Genomic DNA, 18,233 nt, shown 5'->3' on the forward strand with positions numbered 1-18,233 from the left:
TGTAATAATATCTGTATTTACAATTAACTATAAAGGTATTTAAGATACCTTAAATCATAGGTGAATATTTTTAGACTTAATTTTATTTTTAATGTCTTTACACCTCCTTAAAAATATTTATTGTGTTACATTAATTTAAATATCCTGATTTCTCTTAAGTGCTTGGCCCCCATGCCACCCAAACTCTGTGCATGATTTTGATTANCTGTCAGATATCATTATACTTGATCCAACTATGCCACGTCACCACTGTGCCGCGACCCCCCTGTGCTGGGTTTTTTTAATTAATTGTACAATAACACACAAATATATTTTAAAAAATATAAAGATAACAAAGTAAAATTATTTAATTTTGTAGATGAAACCTATGATATTTTCATCTAACTGAAAAGAATCAAGAAAAAATGAAAAAAAAAATTTACTTTGACGAGCGGTTCTTTGACCCTCGTACCACAAGCGTGGAAAACATGAGTTTCTTCCAGCTTTATCAAATAAATGTTTGTACAACAATTTATTGAATTTTCTTGAATTTTCCAATTTTTACATAAAAATCGTAATTTTTTTTAACATTAATGTATGTTTTCATTACAAAAAAAAATTCCAGAGGTTAAAGTTTTTCTTTTCTAACTGAAGTATATGACATAACATTTAATTAAAGGTATATGTAAGTGTTAGTATTTCCGTAATATTTTCAAAAATTAAGTTGAAGTAGTAAATTTTTTGTGGAAAAGTAGCCATTAAAAAACTTTCTGTAGACTGGGAATAGGACAGGTATTCGAAAAATATATACTAAATAATAGGTAAATACCTGAGGTATCAATAAAAAAAATTATTATTAATCCATACCAGTTTTTAAAAAGTTATGGCAGTTTTATGTAAAAAAGTTTGAAAAATGTCAAAATCTACCGATTTTTTAAACCTTATTTTTTTGGGGGTATTTTCACCATTTACAGGAAACATGAAATTTTTTTTCAATTTTTGAGGGTAATGTCTTCAACTAAATACAATTAATAATCTTTTGACGTATCATTAAAAGAAATCAGTTTGGTCAGAGCTGAGAAAAAGCGTTAACAGACACAAAAAAACATTTCATAGTAAAATACTATCTTCTAAGGTTCGCAACAAAGCAAATAAATTGTTAACAAAAAAATGAAAAAATTATAATAAATACTTTTTTTTTCAAATATATATCAAATTTATTAATAAGAAAATTAGATATTTAAAAAGTGAATTATACAATTAAATTAATTCTCATACATATATCAAAAAATCATCATTTCACAAGTTAATAAATAAATAATTAGATATATAACTTCACATACAACAAAACATAAATATAATTTAAAAAATGGTTTAGTTTATAAAATATAATTTTAATAAAATTTAAAATAATTTCATTAAGTAAAATTTGACCATTTTCAAACATTATGGGTCAGATTGTCAAACGTAAACATTGAATTTGGACTATTCATTTCTAATGACATTATTTCACGATCATCAAATCCATGAACTTCATCCTAAATTTTTATTTAAAATTAATTTTCTTATTTTACATAAAACAAATTGATAGAGATCATAATATTTTATCAATAAAACTTATATATCACTTGTTGCTAATATTGTTTGAAAATTGAAAACATTAATTAAAACTAAAATTTGTAAAAAAAAAAAAACACTACATATTCTTAGTAACATATTTTTTACTAGTAGCACAAATTTTTTCAATGCAGTTTGAAAATAATAATTAATTACATTATTATTATTTTTTTTTAAATTTATTAGCCTCCCATCTATAAAATTTTTAGTAATTATTTATATTTTAAATTATTTTTAAACTTTCAATTTTTTAATAATCTGTAAATAAATATTCAGTTCTTGGAGATATACTATAATAATATATTGTTACTTTTTTATTTTTAAAACTTCTTAAATGTTCATTAATCTAAACCCTTAGAACACTAATGATGACACAGTTGTCATGTACATCTTTGTGATTTTATACTTGTTAACTACATATCTTAAATATGTATAAGTTTTCTCCCTGATAATGTAAAAATTTTAAATTATTGATAATAAAATTACTTTTTACAATTTTTGATAACATAAGAAATTATTTCTTCTCTTACTATAAGTTTTGTTAATTCCAAACAGTCAAACTAATTTGAGTTCTAATTATTAGTATTTATATGGCTTTACATTATTATTATTATTATTATTAATTATATATATATATATAATGCAGATATATCAATCAGAAAATTTTCCAAATTCACATTCAAAAAAAACTTATAGGCATATTAAAGGATTCTAATATACTATGTTAGCTTAAAAGTTAGTTTTAAAAATTAAACTAAATCATTAATAAATGTAATAATTAAAAAAAAGTATTTAACCTCTCCTTGGAAATATTTTTCTACAATAGCATATGCCATTTCATATATTTTTTGTGAAGTATGGTTTTGTAAAGCCTCTAAATGATCTAAGCCACAAGCTTCTTCAATTAATATACAAATTTTTCCTTGAGTTCCATCTTCACTAGCTTTCTATAATACAAATAATTGCCATAGAAAATCAAAAATTAATATCTTATATCCAAATTAAGATACCTCTAATAGTTGATTAATTCCTTCTAAAATAATTTCAACCATTCTCATATCTGGTGAAAGTAATAACCCACAATAGGGTTCCAAAATACCTAGATCAATGAGCTGTGCTTTCTGTGCTACAGTTCCACCACTAAATAAGTTGTTAATTGCCCATGCAGCCTCTTTTTGAACTTTAATATCTCCCTAAAATTAAAAATCAATTATTTTTTTTTTTTTAATTTTTATACGAGTGCATGACAACATTTATTGTACTTTACAAAAGACAAAAAAAATTTCCAGAACACCAAAAATTCAACACATGTTCAATTTACTATTAGTAATAGGAATTCTGTACATTAAATCACAGCAAAATAGTAACTAAACTACTTATACAAAAAGTATTGGTGCCACTAAATACAGTGGAAATTTTTCAATAAAACACTAAATAAGTTAAAAATAACAAAAATTAATGTGATTATCCTCTTACAAAAACCATCCATATCTACAATTGAAACTCATTCATATACTCATATAAAACATATACGATGTGTGTTCAGAAAATAACATGAATTTTCGTTTTTTGAAAAAAATATTTATCTATTCATCTACATTAATGTTATCTCCTTCAAATAATTCCCTATTTGTTATAATGCACTTATGCCTACGTTTCTTCCAATCTTTCAAACTCTTCTCAAACTCGATCTTTGGAATAGCCTTCAACTCATTCAGCAATACGCTTTTAATGTTATTTATACTTGTAAAACAACGGCCTTTTAAGGTTTTCTTTATTTTGGGAAATAGAAAGTCACACGGAGTCATGTCTGAGGTATATAGAGTCTGTGGCATCATTACAGTATTGATTTTGATAAAAAATTCACAAACAAGCAATGAAGTATCAGCAGGTGCATTATCGTGGTGCAAAGCCATGAATTGTTTTGCCATTATTTCTGACGTTTTTATGGATTGCTTCACGCAAACGGTGTTGAACTTGTAGGTAGTATTTCTTATTGACTGTTTGACCTCTTGGTAAGAATTCATGATACACTATGCCTTTAAAATCGAAGAAGACAGTGAGCATAATCTTCACGTTTGATTGCACTTATCAAGCCTTTTTTAGTCTCGGTGATCTAGAATGCCTCTACTAGGACAGTTGAGCCTTAGTTTCGATGGCGTATAGTAGTTTTGTTGACTTTTGTTAAAAAAAAATGAATCAAATTTTTTTAACAAACGAAAATTGTTAAGCTCACAAAAACACGTCCAACTTTTGTGGCTATCACTGAACCAAAATTTTTCATAATCGGACTCTCCAAACCAACGAAAAATTTTAAATTTCCGTTATTTTCTGAACACACTTTGTATATTAAGTAGAGTAATCGTTTGAAATAAATACACATACTAAGCTGTGATTAAATCAATTCAATGCATAATAATCTGTTTAAAATGTAAAGAAAATTGGTTACTATAGTTCTCATAAAAAATGATCTGTTTCTTTACTTTATGAACACTATATAATTAAAAGATTATTTAAAATAAGAAAACATAAATTTTCAAATTTTGTTTGCTGAATAGTTTTAGTCAATTTATATTATAAAATTAATCATTACGAACACGTCTCAAAACATTTGATAAAATTGGCAATAGTTGATGATCAATAGCAGCTTGAATCTGATCTACACTTCCAGCCATAACATTAGATAATAACCATGCTGCATCCTTCACAACAGGAATACGCTTATGAGTTAATAAATGTTGAAGGTATCTTAATACACCGTGATCCAATGCATGTTTTGTCTAAAAATATAAAAGTTTTAATGCAAACCAATATTATAATATGACTTAGAAACTTTTTCTAGATAGTATTAGAATTGTGTTTATACATATATTACAAATCGCATACTTGTACATCATTTCCTGATACTACATTACCCACAACACGTAAAGCAGGTATAAGTATTGATGTATCATCAACTTCCAGGTATTTCATAATGGCACTTAATGTTCCTGCCTCAATTATGACTTGAATTTTTTCATTACTTCCATCAGTTAAGTAAGATAAAGCCCAACAAGCATTAGCTAAAATTCCAATTATTAATAAAAATAAACTTATACTAATTTTGCCCAACTTACAAATAACTTGGGAATCATTGTGATGTAACATTTCAACTAGTAATGGAATACTTGGAAGTAACGCATTGAAATTAGGTGGAGGATTTTTGCTACGGCAAAGATTAGATAGAGTCCAAACAATATTTTGTTGTGCTGTAACCTCAGTTGTACTCCTTAATAGACTATTCAAAACAGGTACGATTCCATGAGATAAAACTTCATCTCGTGGTTCAGGTCCATCACCAGCAATATTACCAAGGGCCCAAACAGCTTGTTCCATTACACGAACATCAGGTGACTTTAACAAATCAACTAATAAAGGAATAGCACCTATTTTAATAATAGATAAAGTATTGTCTGATGATCCAGATGCAATATTAGTTAATATCCATGCACATTCATATTGAAAGTCAGTTCTAAAATATAAAATATATAAAATAATTTATTAAAAAAATATTTAAAAAAATATTTACTTACTTATTATTATACTTATGTGTTAAAAATTCTGTCAACATTGGTAAAATACCAGCTTGTATAAAATCGTCTATAGGTGCAGATTTACGAGAGCTCAACATTTTACGAGCATACTTTAAACAGTTTAATTGATGTACAGTAGAAGAAGATAATAGCCCTAAATATATCATTTTTAAATATGTATTATATATTATATATTCTTAAAAATTAATATTATCATAAAATTTACCTTCTTTAATGTTATCCATGGTCATCTCATAATCAATATTAGGTTCTATTATATCATCATGATCATTACTAATAATTGCTAATGTATCCATATTTCTGCGTTTGGCCATTTGTTCATCTCGTTTACTTTTACGCAATTCAACTGTTACATCATTACGTTTTCGACGAAGTTCCTATAAAAATATTGCTGATTAATTTGATTACCATTCTAGAAGTAATTTTATAATAACAATAATAAGTATAACATTATACCTCATAATATTTAGTTCGGTCTTGAAAAACATCAAAACTACGACTATTATTAACAGTTTTTCTCACTGGCATTTTGACTGACTTAATATCTAGGAATACAATAATCATTTATAAAATAATAAACTTATAATAAATAACAACATGAATATTTAAAAGTAGGATGAGCACAAAATCTCTTTGTTCAATTGACCAAATTTTGACCAGTCATAATTTGGTTAAAATAAAAATCTATATATAAATTTTAAATTGTACTACACAACACGGTCTTTTAGTACATTAGAATATTATTTTATGAAAGTTTTTGTTTAACTTAATTTCAAGGCTTCCTAACACAATTGAAAAGTTTGAAGTTAATTAAGTATTTATTAATTGTGGTTAATAGACTATTTAGTATAATACATTGAAATAAAATGAATTTTTCCTAATAAATTTTAAATAATTAATAAAATATATAAATTGTACTATGTGAAAGTATTGGACTGTCAATGTCTTAAGCAACAATAACAAAATTATGTGGTAGCTATTTAAGTTTTTTAGTAATATTATTAGATGTTAAAAAATAAATTTCCTTACTATACTTTTATGGTAGATAGTTGAATGTACATCTTAAAAAAAAAAAAAAAAAATGATCTTACCTTTGGATAGCAAATTTTTTTATTATCTAACTTATCTTAGTTAACTATAAAACTTAATAATTTATAAATAATAACTTAACTTTACATTTTTAATACCTTAATTTCATATATTATAAAATATGATTAACATGTTAATCTTAAAATTAAAAAAAATAGAAGACTGATAGTATGATTAATTGTAAAGTAAAATAATTAAAAACTTTCTACAGATTTTAACATGTAAAATCTAGTTGATTAGCAGAAATAGATTTTTACTAGTCATAAAGTCAACCCTACTTCAAATGAAGAGATTACATTTTAGTATTACATTTACAATTAAAGGTTTTTTATAAAGTTTTTTAATTAAAGTTATAGCTAACAATATATTTGAAATATTTAAAAATATAAGTAGCATGTAGAACCAGAATCACATAATTTTTCCTTATAGTTGAACTAATAAATGTAAAATTAACTATGATAAAAAAATTTTAGTATAGTTACTTTGAATAACATACTATTCTTTATTTATTTTAATTAAATGTTTTCTATACTAAAAAAATGTAATGTTAAAAAGAATTGAGTTTGAATTTTTTTTTATAGACAATTATATTAAAATTTTTTGTTAATATAGTTTTATCTCTGGTAAATTTTAAAAAAAATTTTTAAATAAGCAGTATTTCTTTTATGGAAGACAATTTATTAATTTTTAATATTAAAAAATTAGGCATAATATGTCTTCATTTAAAATTCAAGGATTGCAACTTTCTTATATATTAAAAAAAAAAAATAACTTGTCTTTCAAAAATAAAGAACAATGCCAAATTGTTAATTCCACCATTAATGAAAGTTTTTTGTGGATTTAACAATTTTTTCCTTTAATAATCATAAAATTGTACTTTAACAGTTGCAACATATCTGCTTTATTAGTAAAATAAGATTTTGATCAAATTTTATTTATAATTTCTAAAAAAAAAGAATTTAGACTTCAAATACATATACTAAATAATGATTAAAATAAAAAAAAAATTTTTAAAGTTAATCAGTTTTCCTTTGTCTTAGAATATTGTCAAAATACAGATACATAAAATCACTGTTTAGGTATAAATAATATATGCAATTATTTATGTAAAATAAATGATAAAATATAAGCTACCTAATATATATTTGAGGTAATTCATTTTAACCACATAAAATTTAACTCTAATATAATAATAGAACAATAATTATTATTAATGACAAATTTATATATTAGTTTTAGAATACAAAACAATATAAGATTTATTATTTTTTTAATTAAGAATATACTAGAGGTATAATATATTACAAATATATATACATATATATATATACACACAAGTACAATAAAAATGATTTCTATTTTAAAAACAAATTGAAAACTTAATGTTAAGTATAGTTCAAAACTTTTGATTATTAAAATCATTATTTGATTAAATTTTTATGGTTGAGGAACAACATAATGAATACATATTTACAATACTCATTATTAAACATTTCAATGGTTTTAATAGTTAATCATACTTACATTATACTGCAGCTATTGACAAAATTTTTTTTCTTTAAGTATTTGACAATAATTCTAGGTAAATTTAAATATTACTTATATTGTCAATTAAAAGTGGCTACAATTTAATTAAATATTAGTGTAATATTGTCACGGTTAAACGACCAAATATGGTTTAAATTCGTCGTAATACACGGGAAATGTGCGATATTCCCAGATAAACAATTGACAACGAATGTAACTGAATTACTATGGGAAACAAATAGATACAAACGGAATACCCGTTTTATTTATATTTAGTACTATTTTTTATTGCCTATTATCAATGATACGAGTCTACAAGATTACATCAGTATANCTATAATTAATATTTTAAAACTTCTATAGAATGATTTATGTTTATAGGCCAGTCAACGAAGGAGTAATTTTGACGAATGTCGGAAAAAATTCCCAACCAAATTTTTTTTTTTAAAGTTGAATTAAGATATGTATGTAATGACATACTAAAAGTCCTCATCGATTGGACTTGAGCTTTTTTTTTTACAGCCTCGCAAAAGTTAAAAAATATGAGCTTTATTAATTTTCTCAAAAAATATTTAACTTACAAAAAAAAGTTTCGTACAAAAGTTATTTAAAAAACAATTTTAAACAAAAAAGATATCTTATATTTTTTCATTTAAACAAATATTTTTCGAGTTACATTACATTTAATATGAGTACTAAAATTTATTTTCCAATTTTTTTCATTTTACGGTTACTTTTTATCATGTTACACTTACATTAGACACAATGTTATAAATGCATATGTGTGTATGTATGAGTTTATTTATTTATAGTATCATTAAAGTGTAGTGTATATTAAGATACAACCGATATAGTAGGTAATTGATTTGACGCTATATTGTTTAAACCCAACTAAACGCTAAATTGTACATTCCCAAACAACAATTATATTATGTCAATTGCCACCGGAATTTCTGCTAATAATAAAGATAATTGTAATAAAACGGCCTTTAGTCAGGTGCTGGAGGTGGTAAAAATTGTGGCTGCTGAAAAACAGGTCTTAAATGTTCTATTATACGTGAACATTGCAAAGGTCAATGGCGTACAAATTCAATAGAAATAAAGATTGAAGATTAAGAAAATTGTACTTTTGTTAAAGATATATTCTATCAAAATTTAGAATGGGATTGACATAATATAATTGTTGTTTGGGAATGTACAATTTAGCGTTTAGTTGGGTTTNATACATCATAGCTGGCCTCACAATTTCATACTAAATTTAAAAACTATAATTAGTATTTATTCATATATTATATTTTAAAATCAAAGAACTACTAATCAGGATATAATTAAAGAAATAAGAGTTCATGTTGCTTTTAAAATATTTCACCAATTTCTCTAAAGGAAACACTATCTACAGATTTGCATCGAAGCGTTTCTTATGATAGTGATTTTAATCACTGTCAGATATCATCTATACTTATCTCATCTATGCCACGTCTATACTGTGCCTCGACCCCACTGTGCTACCGTTTTTTTACTATATTTTTGCGGCATAAAATATTGAAAATATAAGATATCTTGTTATAAGTAAGTAAAAGATATAACAATTCATTGAACTCCAAAATTTTCCTAAATGGGAAAATATTTTCTAATTTATAAATANATTCGTCAAAATTACTCCTTCGTTGACTGGCCTATAAACATAAATCATTCTATAGAAGTTTTAAAATATTAATTATAGGTTATTAGTTTTTTAAATAGTCTTTTATTTGTTATACCTCTTTAAATATTTTTCCTAGTGTTTAAAAATATTCGCAATCATCATATTTACTATTACAGTTAGGTAGTATGCATAGGTTAAAATTTTAAGGGAGAGAGTAGAAACAATATTATAAAAAATATCAAAATTTAACTATTAACTATTAATTACATGTTCTTTGAAAATAGCAACATTGCATATCGCACCGTTATGTTCAACTGACTGAGTAAAAAGTAAAACACCTAAATTGGGTGTCTAGGATTTTTCAATTAACTAATTTTGGTTTATTTTAGATATATTTATTTTAGCATCGATGCAAAGCTGAGAAGGTATTAATTTTACTATGATGCATTTTTAAAAAAATTNGTAACAAAATTTACATAACAATTTATTTTTTATCTGTTACCACTCAATCTCAGCTCTCACCGAACCGATTTCATTCAACGATACGTCAAAAGATGACAAATCGTATTTAGTCGAAAACATTACCCTCCTTCACGTAAATGGGGGAAATCTCCAAAAAAATTACAAATTTATAAATCGCTAATTTTTGACATTTGACACGCCTTGGGTCGGGGGTTCTAATCCCGTACCGTGCCTCTTTTTTTCACATGATTTCCGGTACACTTTCTATAACCGGCCGTCAATCCCCGGCGGCCGTGTTACATTTTTTCAATTTTTTTTTCTTAAACTGCCATAACTTTTTTAAAAATGACCGAATCATTATAATTTTATTTTTTATAGATACCTTAGGTATTTACCTATAATTTGATATATTTTTGTTAACATTTGACCCTTTATCAGCCCACAGGAAGAGTTTCAAAATGACAATTTTTTTACAAAAAATTAACTTTTTCAACTAAATATTTGGAAGTGTTCCGGAAATACAGACACTTTTATAAATAACTTAAATTAAGGTTTATGTCAATTACTTAACTATGGCAAAAAATGTCGAACTTTATGGCTACCGTATTCAAAAATATGGTATTTTTTGATATAATTCTCGGTTATTTTTATATGTAAATACTCATTTTTTAATAATTAATAATAATAACAAAACTTTAAAGTGATAGATAAAGTCTAATTTTAGATTTGAAAACAGTGCGAAGTTGATTTAGAAAAGTATATTTTTGATTCCGATAAATCAATGTATTTATTCAAAAGTAAAAAAAAATTTTTTCATAAAGTATTGCATCAATTCCTATAATTTTTATGCATGTTTGTTATATAACTAAAAAATATACTACGTTATCATTTTTTATTATTTCTCTGTAAAAATTACAATATTAAATTATTAAATATTAATTTCATACTATATTAAATTCCTATAATAAATATTTATTCATAAATTATATTTTTAAATCTAAAAACTACTAATTAGGATATAATTAAGGAAATAGGAGTTGATGTGTCTTCATCAAATATCAATCTAATACTGTAAAAATTATTTTAATAAAGAAATAATCAAATATATTCAGTGAATTAATAGTCAAAAAATTTGTCAAAACAGCCTGGATCTTATACATATAGATATTTAAATTCTTACGAATAATATTCGTAAAATAATTCTAATATAATATAGGATTACTCAGAGGCTTTGAAGGATAAGACCTCATGTTAAATGGAAGTCTGGCTAAATAGTCCATGGGAGTTTCCACGGAAAGGGATAAATCCCCTCACGACAAAAATAATTTTATGGTGAAGATAATATCTTTACATGGATAATTAAAAAATTTCTAATACATATCCATTTTAATCTACCAAAACAAAATCCTAACAACGCTCCTGTCCGACGTCTATATACCAGTGTCAATTTGACTTATATTTGGACCCTTGGCAACGGTTTTATAAACGGTTAAATAAAGTAACAATTTTCTAAATAAAACCTAAATTATTGTCATCTACATAATGATTATTAAAATATGATTAAGACACTTATCTAGCAATACTATATATATTGAAGATTTTGATTAATTTTTTTATATTTATTTGTCTTATAATTAATGTACGTTTCACATTATTTCCGAAAAAATGTTGAATACAAAAATGTATTAATATAAAATATTATTTCAGATGCACTAACGGTTTTGTAGTCGGAGGGAAAACTTTTTAGACGATGATCGTTCTAGGACGTCTTCAACAAACAATAATGTAAAAAAATTGATAAAATTATTCAGCAGGATGGCTAAGTGTTAGAGCTTTAATAGATATCAAGTCTTAATTAAATAGAGGAAACGTACATTTATCAATTATTCTACAGATCTGGCTGTTTCTTATTAACATGTAAAGCAGCCAAAACTATAGAACAGCTGAATTCTGTAACAGTTCTACGTGTACCTTTGAGTAAAATTTTATCTTAATGAAATGTGGTATAATAAAAACTACTGTACAATAAAAATTTACGAAAATAACACTATATTTATAATATAACTAGTAATATAACATTTAATCTGTATGATAGCAAGATTTACTATAGAAACTTACATTTTCTTTATTTTTGAATAATATTTAATTTATTCGCAAAACTAAAAATGATCATAACACAATAATTCTGACTTACAATTAGAATAATTATTTTGTACTAAAATAATATTGAACTTTATTACTATTATAATTATTCCTGCATATGATATAAATTACACTGTTTTGTAGAATTAAAAAATGTATAGTAAAAAAATAACATATTTTGTAATAATTTTATATTATAATACACATAATTCGAATACCAATAAAAAAATTTTGTTATATTTTTTATATTCAATCTTATAGAAAATATGTAAAACAACAATTGACCAAAGTATGAGCTTGGATTATCAATTAAGATAAAATATTAAAACATTTAAACCCTGCTTAAGTAAATACATGTATTATTAACTCAAATATTTAAGTAATTGATAATTATTAGCTAAACATAGTTATATAACCAATAACATCATAAAGACATTCCTCCATAACAGTCATAATAAGTTTTAAATATTGTTATTCAATATAATGTAATATAAATGAATATTAACTTTAAAAAATTATCAAAATATAATTTTAAAAAAAGTATACAAAAATATGTACACTTAAATTTATAACTACACCAGAGGCATACAATTTTTTTAAATTATATTAAGTATATATTTTTCAGATCTTAATTGATAATCAAGTAGTGTAAAGAATAAAACAAAAATATACTGAAAATATAAAAATATATCAGTTGTTTTAATAACTCACATAGGAATATTTCTTAAATTAAAAAAATAAGATTAATATATGAAACAAATGTGGTTTTACTATAAATAAAAAATTATGCCATAATTGTTGACATAGAACTTTTTATTGCTTCTCTTGCATATGGGATATATGACAATGAATACCATGTTAATGCCAGAAATTGAAAAATAATACAGAGAAAAGTCAGTGGCGCATTTTTCATCTGAAAAAAACATTTTTATTATTTCATAAATTTTTATTATCACTAGCTGACAGTAAATATATAAAGTGAAAAACATTTTTCTGGTAATTTAAAAATTTTATGTGGTTATTTTTTTATTTACCAAAAATATGATGATAAGGCGAATCCGAAATTTATATCATCTAGTAATATCCTATGGTTTATACCAACAAAAGATATTAAATGAAATGCTATAAATGAGAATTCATGGAATTAACTTTGCTATAAAATGTATGTTCTTTTATGTACATTTAAAAATACCACGTTAAATACATGAATTAAAAACTATTGTGTTTTGTGGGAGACGGGGCCCCAGTTAATTTATGAGCATTACATAAGTTCAGCACCCCCTACATTTTTGCTTTAGTTGCGCTCATAAATAAGAGGGTGCTAACAAGCAATGACGATGTGGATGAATATTTTGAAAACTTACTGATTGATGAGCATCCGAGAAAGACATTAGAGAATATCTCATAGAACGAAGTACTGGTAGATTTAATTGGCGAGAAAAAGGTGTTGAGAAGCTATTGCATCAATGAAAAAGAATAAAGCAGTAAGATCAAATGAAATACCAGTAGAAATATGGAAAATATTAGGCGGTGTTGGCATAAGGTGACTGAAAGATCTTTTAATGAAATCCAATTAGAAGGAAAAATATCAGAAGAATAAGAGGAAAAATATCAGTAACAAAGAACTAGTTTGGTTTCTTGTCTAGAAAGTTAAAGATGGAACCAATTATTTGTGTAAGACAACTAATAAAAAAGTATAGGGAAAAGAAGAAAAAGTTGTGTATGGTATTTATAGATTTGGAGAGAGTATATAATAGGGTATCAAGAGAGGTTTTAAAGTGAACATTAATGAGAAAGAGTATCCTAAAGAGGTACATTAATATAATAGAGGATATGAATGATGATGGCACTTGTACCAGGGTAAAAAGAGGGGAAGGGGTAATAAGAGATTTTAGGATAAGAGTAGGAGTACACCCACATTCTACATTAAGATGGATGAAATTACTAGAGAAATACAAGAAGAAGGTGCCGTGGTGCATGTTGTTTTCTAGTTGTTAATAGGAAAGAGTAAGGAGGAATTTAATCAAAGGCTAGAGGTGTGGGATCAGCTCTTGAAGAAAAAGGCTTAAGAATAAGTAGGAATAAGACATAGTATATAGAGTACGAGTTTGACAAAGGAGAATACTAGGTAGGTGAAGTGAGGTGATTAGTGACGATAAGTGAGGACGTAATAGGAGTGGTGGTAAGTATTAAGTGTTTAGGATCAGTTGTATAGAAGAATGATGGTATTGACGAGCATGAAAGACACAGGATTAAATACGGATGGTTGATGTGGAAAGAAGCATCTGGTGTGTTATGCGATAAAAAAATTTCAATGAGGCTAAAAGGTAAATTCTATAAAACTGTAGTGAAACCAATTATGATGTATGGTCTAGAGTGTTAGGTGGTTGATAAGAGAATAGGGCAGAGATGAGAATGCTTAGATGAATAAGTGGAATCATTAGAGAAGATAGGATAAGGAACAATCATATAAGATAGTTTGGTCATGTTATGAGGAGAGATAAATCACAAACTGTAAGAACAGTTATGGAAATGAATATTAAGGGGAGAAGAAATAGAAAAAGATAAAAAAAGAAATGGAGGGATGTTATTGAATATGATATGAGGACGGCTGATGTGTATGTAGATGATGTGGGAAACAGTATCAAGTGGAATTTTAGGATAAGGGTGGCTTATCCAAAGTAATTGAGATAAAGAAGAGGAAGAATATCTTTGACTAGATACAATTTGTGATCTTTTGACACATTTTTGAAAGAAATTGGTTCGATTTATTAGACTTTAGAAATCTATAATTTAGAAGATTTTATAATGTACTATAGTATTACATAGAAAAAAGTAAAAAAAGTTGCAATTTTGATAAAAAAAATTGCATTATATTTAATAGTTGGTTATTTAACTTTAATATGCATTATTTCAACAAACAATTTAACAGATTTGCATCAAAGTGTTTTTTTATGATTACGATGTTAATCACTGAGAATGTGATTAACATCAAATCTAGCACAGTGATCACCACTGTACAGGGTTTTTTTTAATTTTGGCACCAGTGTAAAATATTGGGGTTAATAGTAAATAAAAGCTGAAATAATATATTGAGATAGTTAGATTATATCAAACAAATATGAAGAAAAAGAGCTGGAATGTATAATTCAAAATAACTTTGAGAAAAAATGACTGAGAATATTTCTATAGCTCAATTCCTCTAATAATTAAGGTTAAAAATGGTTACAGTAAAAAATTTGACTGAGTTATACTAAGAAAACTACTATTTTACAAATTTTGGTTAGAGAAAATGTAGTAGAAATTGGCAAGAATTGACTGAATAGTCATTAAATATAAAATAAATTATCTAAGACACAATAATGCTATAAACCAGGTAACAATATCATTTTGATAACTTCTTGTTGTTATAATTTTTTAATCATTTTTATAGGATTGTAAAAAACCTTTACTACTCCTATAAAATATTTAAAAAAATACTTACTCCTATAGCTGCTACTAATGTTAAAACAATCATAGCTAAAGCAATTATAGTAGCAACAACTCTGGTAGATGAAAACATTTTTTTAATTTGTTTTAGGGGGCCCATCAAGAAACACGTACTAAAAATACAATTTATAATTTAAATATAAGAATTATAAATAATTATTAATAATTAAAGAAATATAAACTACCTTAGAAGTGATGTTATGTTTCCTAATGTGTAAAATATACCAAACACAGCCATTTTTTTATGTAAAGGCAAAACTAACGCTGTTGCTCCTAATAATGAAAATAGTATTCCAATCACAAAACACACAATGAATCCTTTAATACGTGTAGACCATTCCAATGATGACATTTGATTTACATTCTAAAAATTCATTAGTTATCTTTAATTAATAAAGAAACATTTCAAAAAATTGTTTTATATAAAAAATTTAATTGAAGTTTTTTTTATTTCACAGGGTACAATTGCCTTATTTAATATTAATAAATCTAATGACACTACCAATTAGTGAATATGTGCAGTAATAACTATATAAGTGGGTAAAAATGATGGTTAATATTACAAAATTTTAAACTATTCTAAAATAATTATTTCAAGAACACTATTTTAAAAATCTAATTTTTAACTAGATAAGACAAAATCAGGATCCCTAGTTAGTAGATATTGATGTAAATGTACGAGTAGACTTAGTAGAAAAATAAGCTATCAAAAATAATACAGCAGAACTTTTAAATTTATACTCCAAAGCAGATCTTTAAAGAGAGATAAACAAAATCATGATTAATACTTTGAGAAATGAATATTATGCTTAACAAAATATCAAACTAAGAAAAACAGTCTTGAAGAATGCCTTAACAATAATGCACAAAATATCCTCAAAATACTGACATTCATTAAAATCAACAAATTATAAAATATAATAAAAATTGATCACTTGTGGCTAATTAATTAAGTAAAATTAAAACTATATTAAAAATATTATTAATTTAAAAAACTAAAAAATATTTTTAATATTTTTTAGTTTTACTTAATTAAATTATAAAATGTTAAAATTTTATAAAAAAAATTAATAACTGTCAAAACATTTTTAAAGTTTTTATATTCAACATCTAACCCAAACATATTTATGTATATTTTATGTATACTTCTTTTTTTATGTAAAACTAACCACAGGGCCAATGACCACCAAAGAGGAGACATTTTTTATAAAAAAAAAAACAAACCCATGGCATGTCAGATAATGGTAAAGATTTTTTTGAGACCATATAGGGCATAACTATAATTTTTTTTTTCAACTGTTAAATTGTTTAATGACAACCATTAAGCATTTTTATTTTTAGATTAGACAGGTGTGTACTGGAGAATCACTAAATATAATAATTTCTCACTTGCCTTCTATATTAAGGAACATAGTGTTTGCTAACATTGAAATGTATGGTAACCACCAGACTTAAATAATAATTAAATTTTAAAAATTAATAAAATATAAGTATGATAGAATTTGATACATCTTATTGATGTATTAGTAAACATTCAAATTTTATTTGAAACATTCAATTTACTTAAAGATTGCTCAAACTCTCATTTTATGCATCAAGCTATACAATTAATAAATAAAAATAGTTTACTAGATAATAAGGAGTTGTTTTTTTAATGTTAACAATTATATATAATTAAAAACATTTAGGACCGAGTTAAACCATATATAGGTTCTTATTGAAAAAAACATTTATCATAACAATATTAACATGAGTGGTAAATAAAATAAAAGGTCTTCAAAGAGCTCTATTTTCATAATCTCTAGGCAATGCCTATAATCATAAGCATACATACAGGGATTGTTGACAATGTCTGTATACTACTGAAAATTTTTATGGAATATAGTAAAATTTAAGTATACATATTTTTATAAGAGCTGATCTCAGAAGAGATATGAAAAATGACAATTTTGTCTATTTTAATCTCAGTCGACATTCACACAAAAATTGAGAATTATTTTTTTGATCATTATTTTTTGATGATAAGGAATAAGTAAACCAAGTTTGAATACTGGACTACTAGTATTTTTTTTTAGGTACTACCAGATGTTTAATTTTGAGCATGCCTATGATTATTGTGCCAAATGGATAATATGGCTTTGGAGACTACAAAATTGCTATTAACTCTTTTTTTATTATACATATGGTTTTTACCGGTAAAATTCCAGTTGAACTATCATTATCAGGACTTTCTTGTCCACTTAATGCTTTACGTAGCTTATCCATTGATGTTAATGATCTTAATAAAAAAGTTAAAAGCTATAAATAATTAACTTATGAAATTGTTAATTTATAATGTAATCCTATAAAAAACTTAGTTATATTGATAATTAAATCAAACTTCACTTTCATTAAAAAAAATTTTATTCACTTTAAGATAATATTAAAATTGAAACATTAAAAAATCATGTCAATAATAAATAAAAATGATTAATAAGTACAATCTAAATTTTAAAGTATGTCAAATGACAAGTGAATGTTGTTTTTTTAAAAAAAAGTTAAAAATTGATAGGGTAGTGTTTTTTGTAGTTATCATAGTTAGTCGATAAGAGATAAAGCGATCAACATGGGAAAACCAAGGTCACTAGTTTTTCATTGTATGATCACACTGAATGTAACACTCCTCTTTTCCCTCTTTATTACCACCTGCC

At 24.9% G+C, this 18,233-nt stretch overlaps 2 protein-coding genes across 2 annotated transcripts; both read right to left on the reverse strand.

Moving 5' to 3' along the window:
• Positions 1 to 1,139: 1,139 nt before the first annotated feature.
• LOC126900916 (importin subunit alpha-1-like) lies at positions 1,140 to 8,023 on the reverse strand. Its single transcript, XM_050676950.1, has 10 exons — positions 7,803 to 8,023; positions 5,646 to 5,734; positions 5,395 to 5,566; positions 5,169 to 5,322; positions 4,713 to 5,107; positions 4,483 to 4,658; positions 4,194 to 4,376; positions 2,607 to 2,789; positions 2,394 to 2,543; positions 1,140 to 1,517 (listed from the first exon to the last, which is right to left on the reverse strand). Exons 2-10 carry the CDS (start codon positions 5,715 to 5,717, stop codon positions 1,419 to 1,421), a joined length of 1,584 nt encoding a protein of 527 aa, XP_050532907.1. The 5' UTR covers positions 5,718 to 5,734; positions 7,803 to 8,023; the 3' UTR covers positions 1,140 to 1,418.
• Positions 8,024 to 12,185: 4,162 nt separating this feature from the next.
• On the reverse strand, positions 12,186 to 18,057 carry LOC126900224 (vesicle transport protein SFT2B). Its single transcript, XM_050675767.1, has 4 exons — positions 17,737 to 18,057; positions 15,729 to 15,907; positions 15,539 to 15,656; positions 12,186 to 12,967 (listed from the first exon to the last, which is right to left on the reverse strand). The coding sequence occupies exons 1-4, from the start codon at positions 17,806 to 17,808 to the stop codon at positions 12,839 to 12,841; spliced, it is 498 nt and encodes a 165-aa protein (XP_050531724.1). The 5' UTR covers positions 17,809 to 18,057; the 3' UTR covers positions 12,186 to 12,838.
• Between the last annotated feature and the right edge of the window lie 176 nt (positions 18,058 to 18,233).

The sequence above is a fragment of the Daktulosphaira vitifoliae genome, unplaced genomic scaffold (assembly GCF_025091365.1).
Source record: "Daktulosphaira vitifoliae isolate Bord-2020 unplaced genomic scaffold, ASM2509136v1 Scaffold_3, whole genome shotgun sequence".
Lineage (NCBI taxonomy): Eukaryota > Metazoa > Arthropoda > Insecta > Hemiptera > Phylloxeridae > Daktulosphaira > Daktulosphaira vitifoliae.

Coding starts and splice junctions, on each gene's coding strand:
- LOC126900224 (XM_050675767.1), bottom strand. CDS start 17,808: ATGGATAAGCTACGTAAAGCATTAAGTGGACAAGAAAGTCCTGATAAT. Junction 15,908..17,736: donor GTTCAACTGGAATTTTACCG/GTAAAAACCATA, acceptor ATGAATTTTTAG/AATGTAAATCAAATGTCATC. Junction 15,657..15,728: donor AACATAACATCACTTCTAAG/GTAGTTTATATT, acceptor TTGTATTTTTAG/TACGTGTTTCTTGATGGGCC.
- LOC126900916 (XM_050676950.1), bottom strand. CDS start 5,717: ATGCCAGTGAGAAAAACTGTTAATAATAGTCGTAGTTTTGATGTTTTT. Junction 5,567..5,645: donor ACCGAACTAAATATTATGAG/GTATAATGTTAT, acceptor ATATTTTTATAG/GAACTTCGTCGAAAACGTAA. Junction 2,790..4,193: donor TATCAAATGTTTTGAGACGT/GTTCGTAATGAT, acceptor TTTTAATTTTAG/GGAGATATTAAAGTTCAAAA.